General features: G+C 41.1%; 1 protein-coding gene across 3 annotated transcripts; it reads right to left on the reverse strand.

Moving 5' to 3' along the window:
• Positions 1 to 99: 99 nt before the first annotated feature.
• On the reverse strand, positions 100 to 10,396 carry mgat1b (alpha-1,3-mannosyl-glycoprotein 2-beta-N-acetylglucosaminyltransferase b). 3 transcript variants are annotated; one of them, XM_030063246.1, is made up of 3 exons: positions 9,939 to 10,396; positions 5,634 to 6,909; positions 100 to 2,452 (listed from the first exon to the last, which is right to left on the reverse strand). In XM_030063246.1, exons 2-3 carry the CDS (start codon positions 6,510 to 6,512, stop codon positions 1,751 to 1,753), a joined length of 1,581 nt encoding a protein of 526 aa, XP_029919106.1. In that variant the 5' UTR covers positions 6,513 to 6,909; positions 9,939 to 10,396; the 3' UTR covers positions 100 to 1,750. The 3 variants fall into 3 exon arrangements, with proteins under 3 accessions (XP_029919106.1, XP_029919105.1, XP_029919107.1); XM_030063245.1 differs by lacking the exon at positions 9,939 to 10,396 and adding an exon at positions 9,206 to 9,915; XM_030063247.1 differs by lacking the exon at positions 9,939 to 10,396 and adding an exon at positions 8,024 to 9,194.
• Between the last annotated feature and the right edge of the window lie 4,194 nt (positions 10,397 to 14,590).

The raw sequence follows: 14,590 nt of genomic DNA on the forward strand, positions 1-14,590 counted from the left end.
ATTTAGATTTTTCATCTTTGATGCATGAACCATTGTGCAGAGGAAGGATTGTACAGCTGAATAAACACTATTAATAAAAAGGCACACCCTACTCAGGAGGACAAATATCAAAATAGTCAATTTTATTTGCAATGTATTAAAGTTATAAACACGTCAGGCAGTGGTTTTACACATCAACATACAGACATGGGAATCAGTCAGTCAGCCGTCCAGAGGATCTCCCAAAGATAAATACAGTACAGTGATTACCATTTATCCAACTCTTGGCCTCTCATCAGACTTCTTGCAGAAACAAAAATAGTAAAACAATCATTGGTTTTTCAACAAACCTAACCTTACCAAACCATGGTTTGGATGTCATGTAATTACAACTTGCATTGTATTGGTATTCATGGTGATAATACTTGAAAAAATGTCTGGCTTGGTAACGTTTGACTCAAGTCATTGCAGCATGGCAAGCTTGTTAGAACTCATTGCAAGGACAGTTAAATAATTCCCAAATGTGATCATTTTTTAGCCTTCATATCTAATAATTTTATCCTTCATATACACAGCATTTCTTTCAAGTAAAATCAATTTCCTTTTCCATTTTGACACTAAGTTCATTCACTTGTGTTGTGTCCTGAAAATGCAGATTCTTGAACCCTCAGAGAAGCAGAGGGCAGTTGTAGAAATAAACTTGGTCTCTGGCATCTGATACCATTCGGGAATGAAACAAAGCAAATCTCTTCAGCCATCAGATTGATGGAATTAAATGGTGGGCTACTCAAATGTTTCAAACATCACAGAGAAAAAAATAGGACCTTCCAAGACCAGCTCAAGCAGATCAACCATAATACTACGAGACTAACTGTTCATTTACTGCTGTGCCCTGCCCTTACTGTCAAGGATGATATTCATAAATTATCTAAGGATAGTGGTGCTGATAATTAAAAGGAAAACGCTAGCCTTGGATACTCCCCCATTGTCAGGTCACATTAATTAGTGATATTCAGTGCATTCCACAAGTTATTTATGATCAAGAGTCACAATTACATTTTCTGGCTTAGCTGCTAACCCTCTTCCTGCCTGATCTACTTCTACTGAAGTTAGTGACTTCCTGCATTCCCCAAAAACAAACGTCCTGTGGCCTCACTGCAATCTGGTCTACTGAGGCTACTGTTAGTGAAGAAATTGTTGTCTCTGCACTTGTGGTAGGGATTTCTCCCTTTATCACTGCTACATATCAGTATGAAATGGCAGATCTAGACAGAGGCCCATACTCTTTGATTCTGAATGACTCCAAAACCTACTCCATTGTAGCTATCCTGGAAAAATCTTGACATGATACCACGTCTACATTTGGCCATGTATACCAGGAAATATGAAACTGAACAAAATGCACCCATAAATGCAAATATCTCATTTTGACAGCGGTAAAGTGTTTAAGCATGGAGTCTTCCTTGAACAAAAAAGTCTGAATACCGTCCTTGTGAAATCTATTTGGCCATTTGACCTAATCACTCTAAATCAGCACCCTATTTTAGAAGCTTTATGAAAACAAACCTGGGTCTAGGCTTATGAACATAGTTCTCCCATCCTGCCCTGTTCTACCGACTCCACTGATGTACATCCCCTTCTGTTTTGCTCAACTAATTTGCGTTCAACCATTATGTCTAACTATATTCTTTGGTTTGAGAGGGTGTTCCTCTGAGTAAGGTTCTCTCCCCTCTTCAACACCATTCACATTTCAGAGTCTAAATCTAATCTCTCAGCTCCAGCTAACATCATAGTGCGTCCAGCCCTCTGGTGGCGCCAAGAATACCCTTCGACCCCGGGACAGGAAACTGACGATGCCTCTGTAACCTGTACGAGGGACACCTGATTTCAAGTCATCCATCACCCCTAAGTTTCGAGCAAAGACCTTGAAACTATCCCGGCTAGAATATTGCACTCGATATGGACCTGTTCCCCTTAAACTTCCCCCTTGTTGCAGGTCCTCAATCTTCACCAGTGGAGCACTGTAAACCTCTTTAATGAAGGTTTCATCGTACTTCTCCTTCAGCAAATAAGACAAATCTTGTTTGGTAAAAGGCACAAAATCAGTGTTTAGCTTAATGTAGCGCAGGTACTGGTCAAAGAACTGACCTAAACTGACGCCTTTTCGGCCAAAGGTGATAGTCCGGGAGATCTCCGGTCGGATGCAGGACCGATCCTTGCGCTGCTCCGGTTGACGCATCCAGTCGTCCCAGAACGCAGACGGCCATTTGGGTTCCAGTTCGTCCCACAAATCCTTTAGAAGCATCCAGCCCAGACCTGGGAAGAAGTCCGTTCTGTAGAGGAGGTCAGCCTTGCCTGGATCCACCAGGGCATCTCTGCCATTGTCGTTCCAGGCAGAAACACACCACAAGGTAGGATCAGAGTGTAGGATGGGGTAGAGCGCTCGGAAATACTCAAAGAAATCCGGTGCTACCTGTAAGAGAAAGAGAGAGACGTAATGAGATGCTGGCACTTAAACTGTAGCGCATCATTTCTGCAAGATGACTTCTGAAGGGGTGGTTAGTCGAGAGCAGAGGTTTTCAAACTCTTTCATCTTCTGGACCCCCAAGTTGATTCATTAAGCCCCAGACACCCACTTGAAATTATTTTGCCCATGGGACACTGATTTGAAATTATATTTTGGTTTTGTGTTAATTGTGGAATTGTCTAGGTGTCTTGTGAATTGGCTGTGTCTTCAAAGTGGAGAGATCAAAACGTAAAAAATTATCACTAGTACATATTGTGTCATAGCAGTGTCTGGGGAATTAACCCTTTGAAGCATGAGCAAATTCGCTTGATTTCAAAAACATGAGGAAGTCAGAAAACATGAAAAGAAATGAGAAAGAAATTAGTCAGAACTTTCAAGAAAATTACCAAAGCAGTTGTTTATAAAAAAGATTTTTTTCCATGAAAAAACATGCCTTCTTGCTTTAGAATGCCGGCCCTACACCAAATGACTTATCAAATAATTTCGCTGTTGCAGACGGATGTCCAATGTGGGCATAAAATCCATAGAGTTTTGATATCATCTGCACCAATTGGTGTAAGGTCTTCTGACTCAGTCTTTTTCTCATCTTGACATTCTGATAACATCAAACATGTTTATTATCAGAAGTCTTTAATCTTGGCTCATGCAAAGAGTCAAGTTCAATGATGAGAACATTGTTAACAGCCAATAGGAACGCTCTCTCCAGCACTAAACAGGAAGCACCAAGCAGAACATTAGTGAAAAACCAATTAAAGAAATTACCACTAAATCAGAAAAAACAACACAAAACTAACAAACAGGAAAGAAACAACCACCAAGATAATTAAATAATACAATTTTTAAACAAATTATAAGTATATTTATTAAAATGTTATTTTAAAAGGTCACATCACTGATGCTGGATTGATGTCGGACCTCTTGTGTGTACACACACCTTTCATAAGGATTTAATACTGAACACTAGCAAAAAGGCTAGTGTTGAAAAAAATGAGGGACAATATGGGGCAAAATCACTTCAGATGGAGGCATGTGGCTTATTGAAAGTTGACTTGGGGGCCAGAACATGAAAAGGCTTGAAAATCCCTGTATTATAAGATAGGTGAACTTTATAAGCAAGAGAGGTGACAAATGATGAAAATAAAACCTTTTTACCACACTGAAAACTTATTGTGATCCACTGAGCCATTAATGGTATGATGTGTTACCTGTTTTAGCTGAACTTTGACTGCAAAGTTTAAAGGGGTGATCCAAACCAAACATAAAAATAGTCTGAGTCATCAGTGTTAAAAAATGTGGAGGGGTGAGTAGAGAGCAGTTACATAAATTAACCCAGAGTTTCCTTCTTCACCTCCAAAACTGTCAGTTTTATAGGGTGAAGTTTCTCCCTGCAGCTGCTGCTTTAAGTCAACAGTTATTCTGAATTTTCTGAAACTTTCCTATTGCTAAAGCAGTTTTTGCCCCAACTAAATATTCAATCATATGGATATTTATCCTGCTCTGCTTGCTATGAAGAGGGGTTTTGATGGTTTGCCTACAGATGTTCTGGGCAGTGCCACCACAGCCAATCCATTAAGATGTTAAATGTGCTAATCTGAAAATGCAAACTCGGATTACAGCTGTTATTTCTGACGTTGTTTCTTCTGTAAACACACAGACACCTTTCTATTACTATAGCTGGGGACTTTACACTAACCTAAACCTAAGTCTAAATTAACCTGTCGTACACCAGGAAAATATCCTCACTGTGGGGTGATTTCTTCATCAGTTAATCCCTGTGAATATTTGGTTTATATATTTGGTTTAGATAACTATAGTGACTACAACCAAACACACACACAGTTGGATATGATGTGCATGGCACAGAATGGCACTGAATGGACATTACAGTAAGCCTTAAGAGGACACTGAAAGTTTAACTTGGGTAGATACAGTACTGCAGTTACATAGTATAAATGATCCATGCTGCACATCATTTGTTTTAGTTTCAGTAAAAGCAAAATTGAGGGAAGGAAATGTTTTCAGTAATGTACGCTGCAGACAAATGTGGAACATTATGAGACCAGCCCCAGCCATTATTAACCCAAATTTGAATTTGAGCCAGATATAATTACACCATTGCCATCAAAAGGGCTACTGAATTTGATGGAAAGTGCTGAGCAGTCAGAAAGTCTAAGTACAACTGGGCCTGGGCCACTTAATGCTTTATTTAAGAACGGGTGGCTGATTGCCTTATTAAAAACTGAATCTTGTGGAGTGCATCACCATAAACACGATACAATCTGAGCCTCAACACAACTCCTGAAAATGATGCACTTTACATTTACATAGTATAAGAAATTAAATTAAATGAGTCCTACAGGAAAAACTGTCTTGGTAGTAGAAAAAAAACGTGGATACAGTAAAGGAAAAAAGATTGCACAAATGAACAGACAAATTGAAAATACACAAAACATTAAACATTTTATTATATAATGTAGAAATATATGGCTCAAAGTATCAAAAAGTATGGATTCCAGAATTAAAGGGTAATTCCGGTGATTTTGAATGTTCATCTCTTTGACTATTTACAGCCATCTTATAACGTTCTGCTTCAGCACCTGACAAAGCTGGCATTGTTCGTAAACCAGGAATGGACAATTCTCCGTGAAACGCAAAAACGCAGGGACTAACTTTTGGCATAGGGAGTGTTTCACTACGCTCAATTTCGAGTGACGTCTCTGAAAATTCATTTTCACATCATAGTGGTATCACATCATAGTATATTTTGTAGATATTGGGCCAAACATGCAAAACCACTGATTTGGTCCTTTGAGAGGTTTGTAAAATCGCAGCAGCTTGCCTGCTAACGAACTAAATAGGTACAATATTTAATAAATGATAAGATGTATTAGCCCAGAGTATGCCCCCTTTGATTCCAACCTGATACCATAGCCAGTGATTTCTCTGAACCTTGGAGCAGAGGGACCTGGCGTGGGATTGCTTGTAAATGAAAGCTTTCATACAGTGCTCTTCCATGGAGCCTCTTCTACCAGCCACAAATGGTCAGAAAAGAATGACATCATCAAATAAGTCACTCATGGCTATTATAATGAGCGATGAGTGGTAACACAGTGATTAGAGTGCTTACCTCCAAGTCATCTTCCACTATGACCACAGTGGAGTGGGAAAAAGTGTTGAACACTTGGTTGAGGGCCCAGCGGTAATGTCTGGCGATTTTGTAGTATCCTTGGAACTTCCTGTGCTCTGGCCGGACCCTGATGTCCGACAGGTCTGGTTGGCTGATGTGAGTCACTTGATCACCATACGAGTCAATCACACGGGCTGTCTCTGCGTGACCACAGTCCTGGCTGACAATGATTGGATAGAGTTCAGCAGAAGGGCGGTACTGTATCAGTCTATCGAGGCTCCTTCTTACAGTCACTCTGTCACAGGCAATAACTAGAATGGGAATGACAACTTGAGGGCTAGCAACTGTAACCTCCAATTTACTGTTCTGAGCTGTCTGTTCTTTTATGTCAGGGTCCTGTTTCTGCTCTGACTTAGAGTACGGTGCTGCTGTAAGAATCACATTTACTGTAGTTTTTGCTTCAGTTTGGTCCTCATGAATCAAATTGTCTTTTGGAGGAAGCGAAGGTTCTGGCGACTGGTTAGTGTTGTTGTCCTCTTCCTTCTGCTCCTCTTTTGTGCCATCTGTTTCTCTTTTTTCAACGTCTTTCTGCTGAGCCCACAGTGACCTGTGGCTTTCTATCTGCTTGAGTAGCTTTTTCTGAGTCTCAAGCTGGATTTCAACTTCCTCAGCCAGTCGAATCACCTCTCCGGCCAGGTTGACCTGGTCTACCTTTCCTTTGCCCATGCCCCACTCCTCCTTTCCCCCTGGTTCAGCTCCTCCACCTTCTCCGAGGCGGCCGATTGGAGGACGTCCCCAAAGATAAAGCAGCAGTAAAGCATTCCAGGCAACAAACAGGAAAGCTCCACACAATATGAGAGAACCTTTCTTGCGAACCATGGCCCAACGACGCCAAATTAGGAAATGGGTTGAGGAAAAGGCTTTAGGTAGGGAACGAGTAATTAAACAGGAACTCTTGTGGGCCGGGGTCACAATCACAGATGAAGGAGAGATGAAAACACTGAGCAGGAAGCTGACAACTGATCACATTCTAATTATGAAGAAACTGAGACTCATCCTGGCGTTAGGCCTCGATGGTATCACGGTGACACACAAAAATTACTTTATGTTATTCTGCATCCTTGCACAGAAATGTGAAACTGAGCTGGGACAGGGCAACACACAAAAGTTCAGCAAAGGGGTTGCGGAAGTATGGATAAGATTAAAAAAAGGAAAATGGGGGTCACTTTGGGGTGAGGGAACGTGACTCCTTGGATGTTATCCTTCTGCCATCATCCTGAAAACAGAGAGGGGGGAGAGAAGGCATAAGTAATGAAATACATGCAGCACATTTTACTGTTTTGAGACGAAGCAAAGACAGAGGTGGTGAGGTGGTATTTGTACAGGTTCTCTATCCTCAACAGTCACTCTATGTGAAAGGTCCAGAGGAGCTGACAGGATTTCCTGCTCTTCTGCATGTGATGTGCAGGCTATTACTACACAGCTGACTTCAACAAAACTGTCAAAAGATCAAGATACCCTTCCTTGTATGCACTTAACCAATCAAGATAAATTCTATTTTCCTGCCCACTGATCATTTGAATGGAAAGAGTGACTTGCAGCAGCAACAGAATTTGGTTACCAGAGGTAGGTTTTGACCGATGTGTTTTTGGAATGCGACTGATACATATAAAGGTACTTTTAAAACCAAGGTGATCACAGGAGACGTGCAAATACTACTATAAAAAATAATTTGAGTTATTTCATATCAGTACACAGAATTCATGTGACAAAGTTAGGTATTGACTGATGTGCTTTTTTTTTTTTTTTTTTTTTTTTACATTAATTTTGGGGCATTTCTGTCCAAAAAAAATCATCAGAGAGAGGGGATGACATGCAACAAGACATGGGCCAGACTGGAACCCACGCCGCTGTAGCTTAGCCTTAACATGGTATGCATTTTTCAAGGCTGCTGTCAGTAACAGTGTTTGTGGATGGAATCATCCATATAACTTACAATTTTGTGGTAATATTCAGTTTCTTAAATGACTGTGAAAGTCAGTGTTTAAACACAATTTTCTTTTAATATTGTAAAAAAAAAAAAAAAAAAAAAAAAAAAAAAAAATGACCTCTGTTCAGGCTTATTTACTAATCACCTTTCCCCATGTTTTTGAAAGAAATCAAGCAAATTTGTGGAGGTTTTGAAGAGTTAAATCTCACTTCTTCTTTTTTTCCAAACCATAAAAGTATTAAATGTTTCATCTAAAATGTTATCCTTGTTAGGGTGGAAATGCCTCTCAGACTACATTTGGAACATCATGAGATACAAAAATATTCACATGAAATCCAACATAATAATTAAACAGATTTTATGTACTGGTGTCTGCCTCAGAGTAATCTGTTAGCCTTACCATAGACAACCGGTGTAGTACTGATTGATTCTTCTGGACCAGGTCTGATTTTCAATTAGAGGCAAGTACCAGTGGTGTATTGGAAACCTAGTGCCTGTCTGACCTTACTAAGAGCAGCCTACATCTCCTAGTGTTAGTAATACTGTAAATCCTCTGGGTTATCTCCAACACTCAGTGATCAAACTTAATTAGTTGGGAATTCTCAACCTAAGTGCCATTTCTGTTTTAAAGCTGCGGTTCAGGATCAGGAATTTATAGCATGAACAGTTTCTACTTGGTCGAAGAAAAAAAGAATAAACACATAATAAAAACATCAGTTGTATGAAGCTGAATCATTAGCCTTCCACTTCTGTCTGTCAATATCTCAAACTGAGCTGAACAGTCAAAGTCCAACTTCCTATAAACAAATAGGCACCTATGAAAATGTTCTGAAAGTTACATAAGGCCACGTTGCCATCCCTGATCAACCTGGAAACATTACATGTTCAAGAAAAAACAGTGAATAGCTTTCTTTGGTGTCTAAGTCTAGTTGACAGTTAATAGATTAGTTGTTTCTGCAAAGAGAGGGAGATAACAGCAGTTACTGACGCTTAGGGAGGTTACACAGGAGATCCTCAGCAACGGAGGTGCCTAAACCAATTACTGCTGATAAGTACAAGCTGTAATCTTGTGAGGGTGGCTGCTTTACTGTTAACTACCGAGCACAAACCATCGGATGAACTAAGGATCCCAATCCGTGTTCAACCCAATTCCTATAACAGACCAGTCAAACCTGTTTATGTCCCCATTACATTGACCCTACAGGGAAACAACTGGTGATATTTCAGTCCTGATAAGAAAACTACCAGCAGCCAACCTTCAAAACTGTAATGACAATGAATAGTACATCACAAGTACACTATTAGGCTTCAAACAAATAGACTTGTATGTGGACACACTGCAGCATTAGACAGCAAAGGCTCAGTTAAGGCAGAGAAGCAACAGAAAGAATGCAAGAGGCAGGGGAAAGAGAAAGATGCAGCCGGACAGTGTTAAAGGAAATCCTGGACATTGTGGAGAGTGACAGAAAAGGGTCAGACTCATCTAAGTCAGAAGTATCAAAGCAGTTGTCTACAGCAGGTAAGTCACTGACAGGAGGTGAGCCCCACAGCTGAGGTATAAAAGGTGCTAAAGTAACTGTACCTGAAGCGAGAGCAGCCCACAGATCTGCCATGTTTCCCTTTCAACGCTTTAAGAGGCTTACAGACAACAGGAGGCTGTGAATGTGAGAGAGGGCGGCCGGAGTGGGAGGGAACTGTTGCTCCTCTGACAAAACGGTACCAGCTGAAACTGTGACTGAAACTCTATTCTTGTTTAACATCCTCCTCCCTCCTCCCGCAACGTGGAACTGACTGGTAGGATCATTCAGAGGAGCATGCGGCCAGGGACGGAACATGGCATCACTTCTGTAGCCTCTGGACACGGTGTAACCAACAATCACAGCTACTTAGTTAGCTAACACCGCGGGTGCTATTTAGCTCCAGTCAACAACACAGCAAGCTATTATGAGACCAACGCTAGCTGCCTGCTCTGCTAGACGAGCCCCGGCTCTTACTCTTCTCATACACTAACAAGTTGACTAGTTGTGCAACGGTTAGCTAGCAAGCTGTTATAAGGCTAGCGAACAGCAAACACATGAACAAAGTTGACAAAATGACACAGTCAGATGAGATGTGGTTCGATACATCGTGTGCAAAATGTTTCTTATTTACTGTGCGTCGGTAACGTCAAAGGGCTACATCTTGATAACAAGCTAACATACAGTGCTGACGTGCCACTAGCTAATCTTGCTAAGCCCAAGCAGCGGCAGTGAAGGTGTTCTCATTCATAGTCCGAGCTGGCTGCTTGGATTTAGCCTGGAACAAAGCTGCCTCACCTTTTACATGGCTTTCTGCAGGAGTCGGAGTGGCTTGCATCTTCAAAGGAAGCTGGCATCAAGCTATAACGCTGGCCGGCCGGCTAGCTAGCTAGCTACTAAACCCACCCTTGTGTTTCCTTCGGTGTCACATTCACAACACATCTCTCCGCTGCTTCTCAGCGATTCCAGTGCCGGCTGGACCTCCACCTCTGGCGCCCATTCCCCCTGCTCTTTTAGCCCGCATTAACTGCAGTTAGTTGGCTACCGGGTTAGCGCCGCCATAGGTTCTGTTTGTGGCAGCAGATTGTGTATCCACAGTGTCACTTTGCAGGAGCAAGTCCTCTACTCTGCCATGGGTGAGTTTCCCTCAGTCTGCCAGGCTGCAAAAGGGACTGACAATCACAGTTCCATGATGTGAGGTGACGGCATTTTTCATTTGATTCGGCTTTGTACACAAACCACACTTCCGGATTGCCTGGAGTCCCTCCTCTACAGAAACAGTCCCCGCCCACTCCCCCGCTGCTGCCATACCTACTCACCTTCAGCTCCTGTCATCAAACACAAACCCGTGCTTGTCCTCTGTTTTGCTAGCTGCTGCACACTACACAGTGGCAAGTGGGAACATAGCACTAATTCATCCATATGTTTGAATCAGAAACCGATTCAGAAGAAGAGCGAATAATATAGGGCTGAGACTATATCCTTTTCTCCCGATTCCATACTATCATGATACCTGGGTGCCGATTCGATATGTATTGTGATTCTACAAGTATTGCAATTCAATTGTACGATGTATTGCGATTTTTGTCCTTTAAATTCTCCTCTAGTTTGTGGTTGTAAAGTTTCATGTAGCTGTGATTATCATAACGGTCACAGTGGGTATACAGTGATGTCAACAGTGATGTCAAGTTGCAAAAAATGGTCTGACTATAATGAAATGGTTACTGTGGTGCTAACATCATCACATATGAATCAAATGTGGCTCACTGAATCCACAAGAGTCTCAGCTTTCCAGTCAAAGCCAACTGATGCAACTCCCAGACTGTTTAGGCCCCAGTATTGTGGTTGAAAACCCACCACTTAGGCCAGATGAGTGATGGCCATTACACCTACTTTTATACTTTTCATTAAGTCCTGCTATTGTGGGGCCAACATCAAATCCCCTTCTGCCTATTAGGTTTACAGTCAAAGTGATTTTTTTACAGCACTGAAACTTCTTAACCAACAAATGACAAATGACTTACATAATGTTGTCTAGGGCAGAGATCTTCAACAGGGGGTCCGCGACCCCTAGGGGGTCCACAGAGGTACTGCAGGGGGGTCGTGAAAATTTTGGCTGATTAGACAATTCATATATATATATATATGTGTGTGTGTGTGTGTGTGTGTGTATATATATATATATATACACACACACACACACACATACATATACATCAATCAATACATCAATTACAGCTTGAAAACAATGTCTCATGCTGTTCACAAGTGGACTTATTGTCTGCTGAGGCATGGCATCCCACTCTTCTTGAAGGGCGGCCCTCAGGACATTGAGGTTCTGGGGTACAGAGCTCCAGCCTCTACACGGTGACTCAGCTGATCCCATAGGTTTTCTATGGGATTCAGGTCTGAGAAAGTGCAGGCCACTCCATTTGAGGTACCCCAGTCTCCAGCAGCCGTTCCCTAATGATACGACCTCGATGAGCTGGAGCATCAAACACCTGATGTGAATTTTGCTGTTAAACTCCTTGTTAGAGAACAGCAACTTGTGCAAAAAGTACTGAAACATTGAACAGTTGGACATGTGCATTCAAAAGTTTACAGAAGGTCACATTAAGTTCACCTGTAAAGGTTATAATGCATTTTAGGTTCATCCTGAAATTTCACCCGAAAGCCGAATATCCCTAACTTTTTGTGAGTAGTGCATATATATATATATATACACACACACATACACACACACACTGACACACATATATACACACACACATATATATATGTATTGTTTGCAATGTTACAGATGTTGTTTATTCATGGCAGTGGCGCTAATAGGCCATCACTTATTTTTGTTTCCACTTCCACTTCCACTCACCTTTTGCTGTCACTTTACCTTGCACCTTTAAAATAAAAACTTGAATAAATAAACCTGTGTATTATTTGAATAACTTAGTATTGAATACACAATAACAAGGTACATTTATACATGTCACTAGGCCCAGTTTAATATAAAACACAATCTTATACAATATATATTGAAGGGGATCCCTGCTCCATCACTCGGTCAGTTTGGGGGTCCTTGGCTTGAAAAATGTATAAGACCCCTGGTCTAGGGTTTGCATGCCATCCAAAAAAAAAAAAAAAAAATGTATATCTAATAAAATGAATACATCATCAGGTTATATATCATGAGTACTATCTGAACAACTACATACTTTCATAAAATAATGTTGCCCAGTCTGCACAAGTACACCATTTTACAACAGGCCAAAAGAGCACATGTGGACTGCAGGCTTTGGGGCCCAAACTGCATGGGATTAGCAGAAGGTGGCCATGTCTGCAAAGGGGAGAGCCATGGCTGCCCAGAGAACCCATTTTCATTCAGACATCTGGAGGTCAGAGGTCAAGGGACCCGCTGGAAACAGACAAGCTAGTTTTTCCCTCGCTGAAATTCAGTTGAATATTGGAGCAAAAGTTAGTCTGTTTGCCGACAGCCTACCATGTCATGCTGGGTACCAATAGGATTCCTTAGGTCGTCTAGTTACTGATATGCAGTGTTGGGGTTGGTACTCAGAAAAAGTCATGTATTACACATTACTTGTTACTTTAAAAAAAAAAAAAAAAAAAAGTAATGCATTATTTACTTACTCCCTGTGGAAAGTAATTTGTTACACTACTCATTACATTACTCATGTGTTACTCTGCAACATCACCTGAGATGCATTGTCACATAATTGAAGGTTAACAGTATAACATTAAACCTTACATATGCCTATGTATCAGCACTATTCCCCATCCTAACATGACGAATATACATAAGATATTTCTTTTCTGCTCTTTGATAAAGAAATAGCACAAAGCCAACAGCAAAGCCGGTGAAAAGCAGCCCATTTGATGTTGTGTTCACAGCAGTGGAGAGCTGTTTCTGGCTTGGGCACAGTTTGCACTTTATGGGCACATTCTTCTTCCATAACGCAACAAATCTGAAGCAATGTGCATATCTCCACCCCGAAAAAGTTGAAGACTGCTCTGCCATCTTGTCCCATCCCCCGCACCAACTCTAGCCAAAGTGAGGTGATGACTCGTGAGAGGCCACAGGTCAGGTGACTGTTGGGCAAGTATGCATGAACACGTTTTTTCTATCCACCCAGTATGTAGATAATTGAAGAAGTAACGCCACAGTGATTTGACTTGCCAATGTAATGTGATTACTGAGCACAGGAGCAGTAACATGTTACACTACCGTGTTACAGGTGAATGTAATATGATTGCAGTAAAGTGTTACTCCCAACACTGCCAATATGATGGATGCCAAAATCTTTACTTTAAATCGACTTAGTAATAAAAAAAAAAAAAAATTAATTTAAAAATAGTTTTAAAAAAAATCACAATACTTAACTGAATTGATTTTTTTCCCACCCTTAAAATTACAGTGTTACGTACAAGTGGTAATGTATTTATGTATTGTTCTCTTCAACATTTTAATGTTCATTGTCTAATTTGCTGTGTATACCATTTTCCAGACATCGTTGTTCATAAGGCAATGCAGCATCTCCCCAGCGATCTTAATTACATGATCAGAGAAACCTACAACACTCACTCATTCAATCAAGCGCAAAAGTGACTATCGAGTTATCTCTGAGACCATGAACAACGGGGACTGTCCACTGAAGATGCCCTCAGCAAGTACAGCCCGTTGGTTTGTTACAGCTGACTGCATTGACAAAATCCTCGCTCAAGAGAATGCGCTCAAGTTATACTTCACTCTGGCAGCAAATGCTGAGCACTGCTATGCTGCGTGACTCCTGAGTGAGATGTATAGTGACAAGACTGTCACTACAGTATTTATATGCATTTTCTACATCCAGTTTTGCAGGAAATCAAAATTGTAAACAAGTACTTTCAGTTGGAAACAGCAGACAGCCTGAGTGTTTTCAGGGACCTTGACAGGCTGTTCATGTCAATGCTGAGACAAATAATCAAGCTGAGCATATTGCACATGAATACCAACCAACAGCTCAGGGAACTGGACCTAGAGTCCCTGAACATATTTATATTACCTCTTGATGCTGACCTGAGGACCTCTTTCAGTCAGAAATGTGAGGCAAGTGCCCTGGCACTAGAAAAAAGCAGATCATCCCTGCACACAGCATGGAGTTTCTTAAGTCCTGGTGCAGTATCAGGTGCGATTACCTGCCTCCTCAGAGATGCTGTGGAATCTGGAGCTACTGAGCTCCTCCTCTCTAATGTCCACCATTAACAGGCCACGGCTTCAAAACTTACTGATGGAGTTTTTCTCATGTCCCCTTGATGCACTCAAGACCTGGTGGAGAAATGTGGCATCAGAAGGTTTCTTATCTGGATCTGAATTGGGATTCAGAATGACACCAATGCCATGTTTAGAATAGTAACAATAATAATATAAATAATAATAATATAAATTCCACTGTCTC

The sequence above is a fragment of the Myripristis murdjan genome, chromosome 11, assembly GCF_902150065.1.
Source record: "Myripristis murdjan chromosome 11, fMyrMur1.1, whole genome shotgun sequence".
NCBI classification, from domain to species: Eukaryota; Metazoa; Chordata; class Actinopteri; order Holocentriformes; family Holocentridae; genus Myripristis; species Myripristis murdjan.

Coding starts and splice junctions, on each gene's coding strand:
- mgat1b (XM_030063246.1), bottom strand. CDS start 6,512: ATGGTTCGCAAGAAAGGTTCTCTCATATTGTGTGGAGCTTTCCTGTTT. Junction 2,453..5,633: donor TAGTGGAAGATGACTTGGAG/GTAAGCACTCTA, acceptor TTTCTCTTACAG/GTAGCACCGGATTTCTTTGA.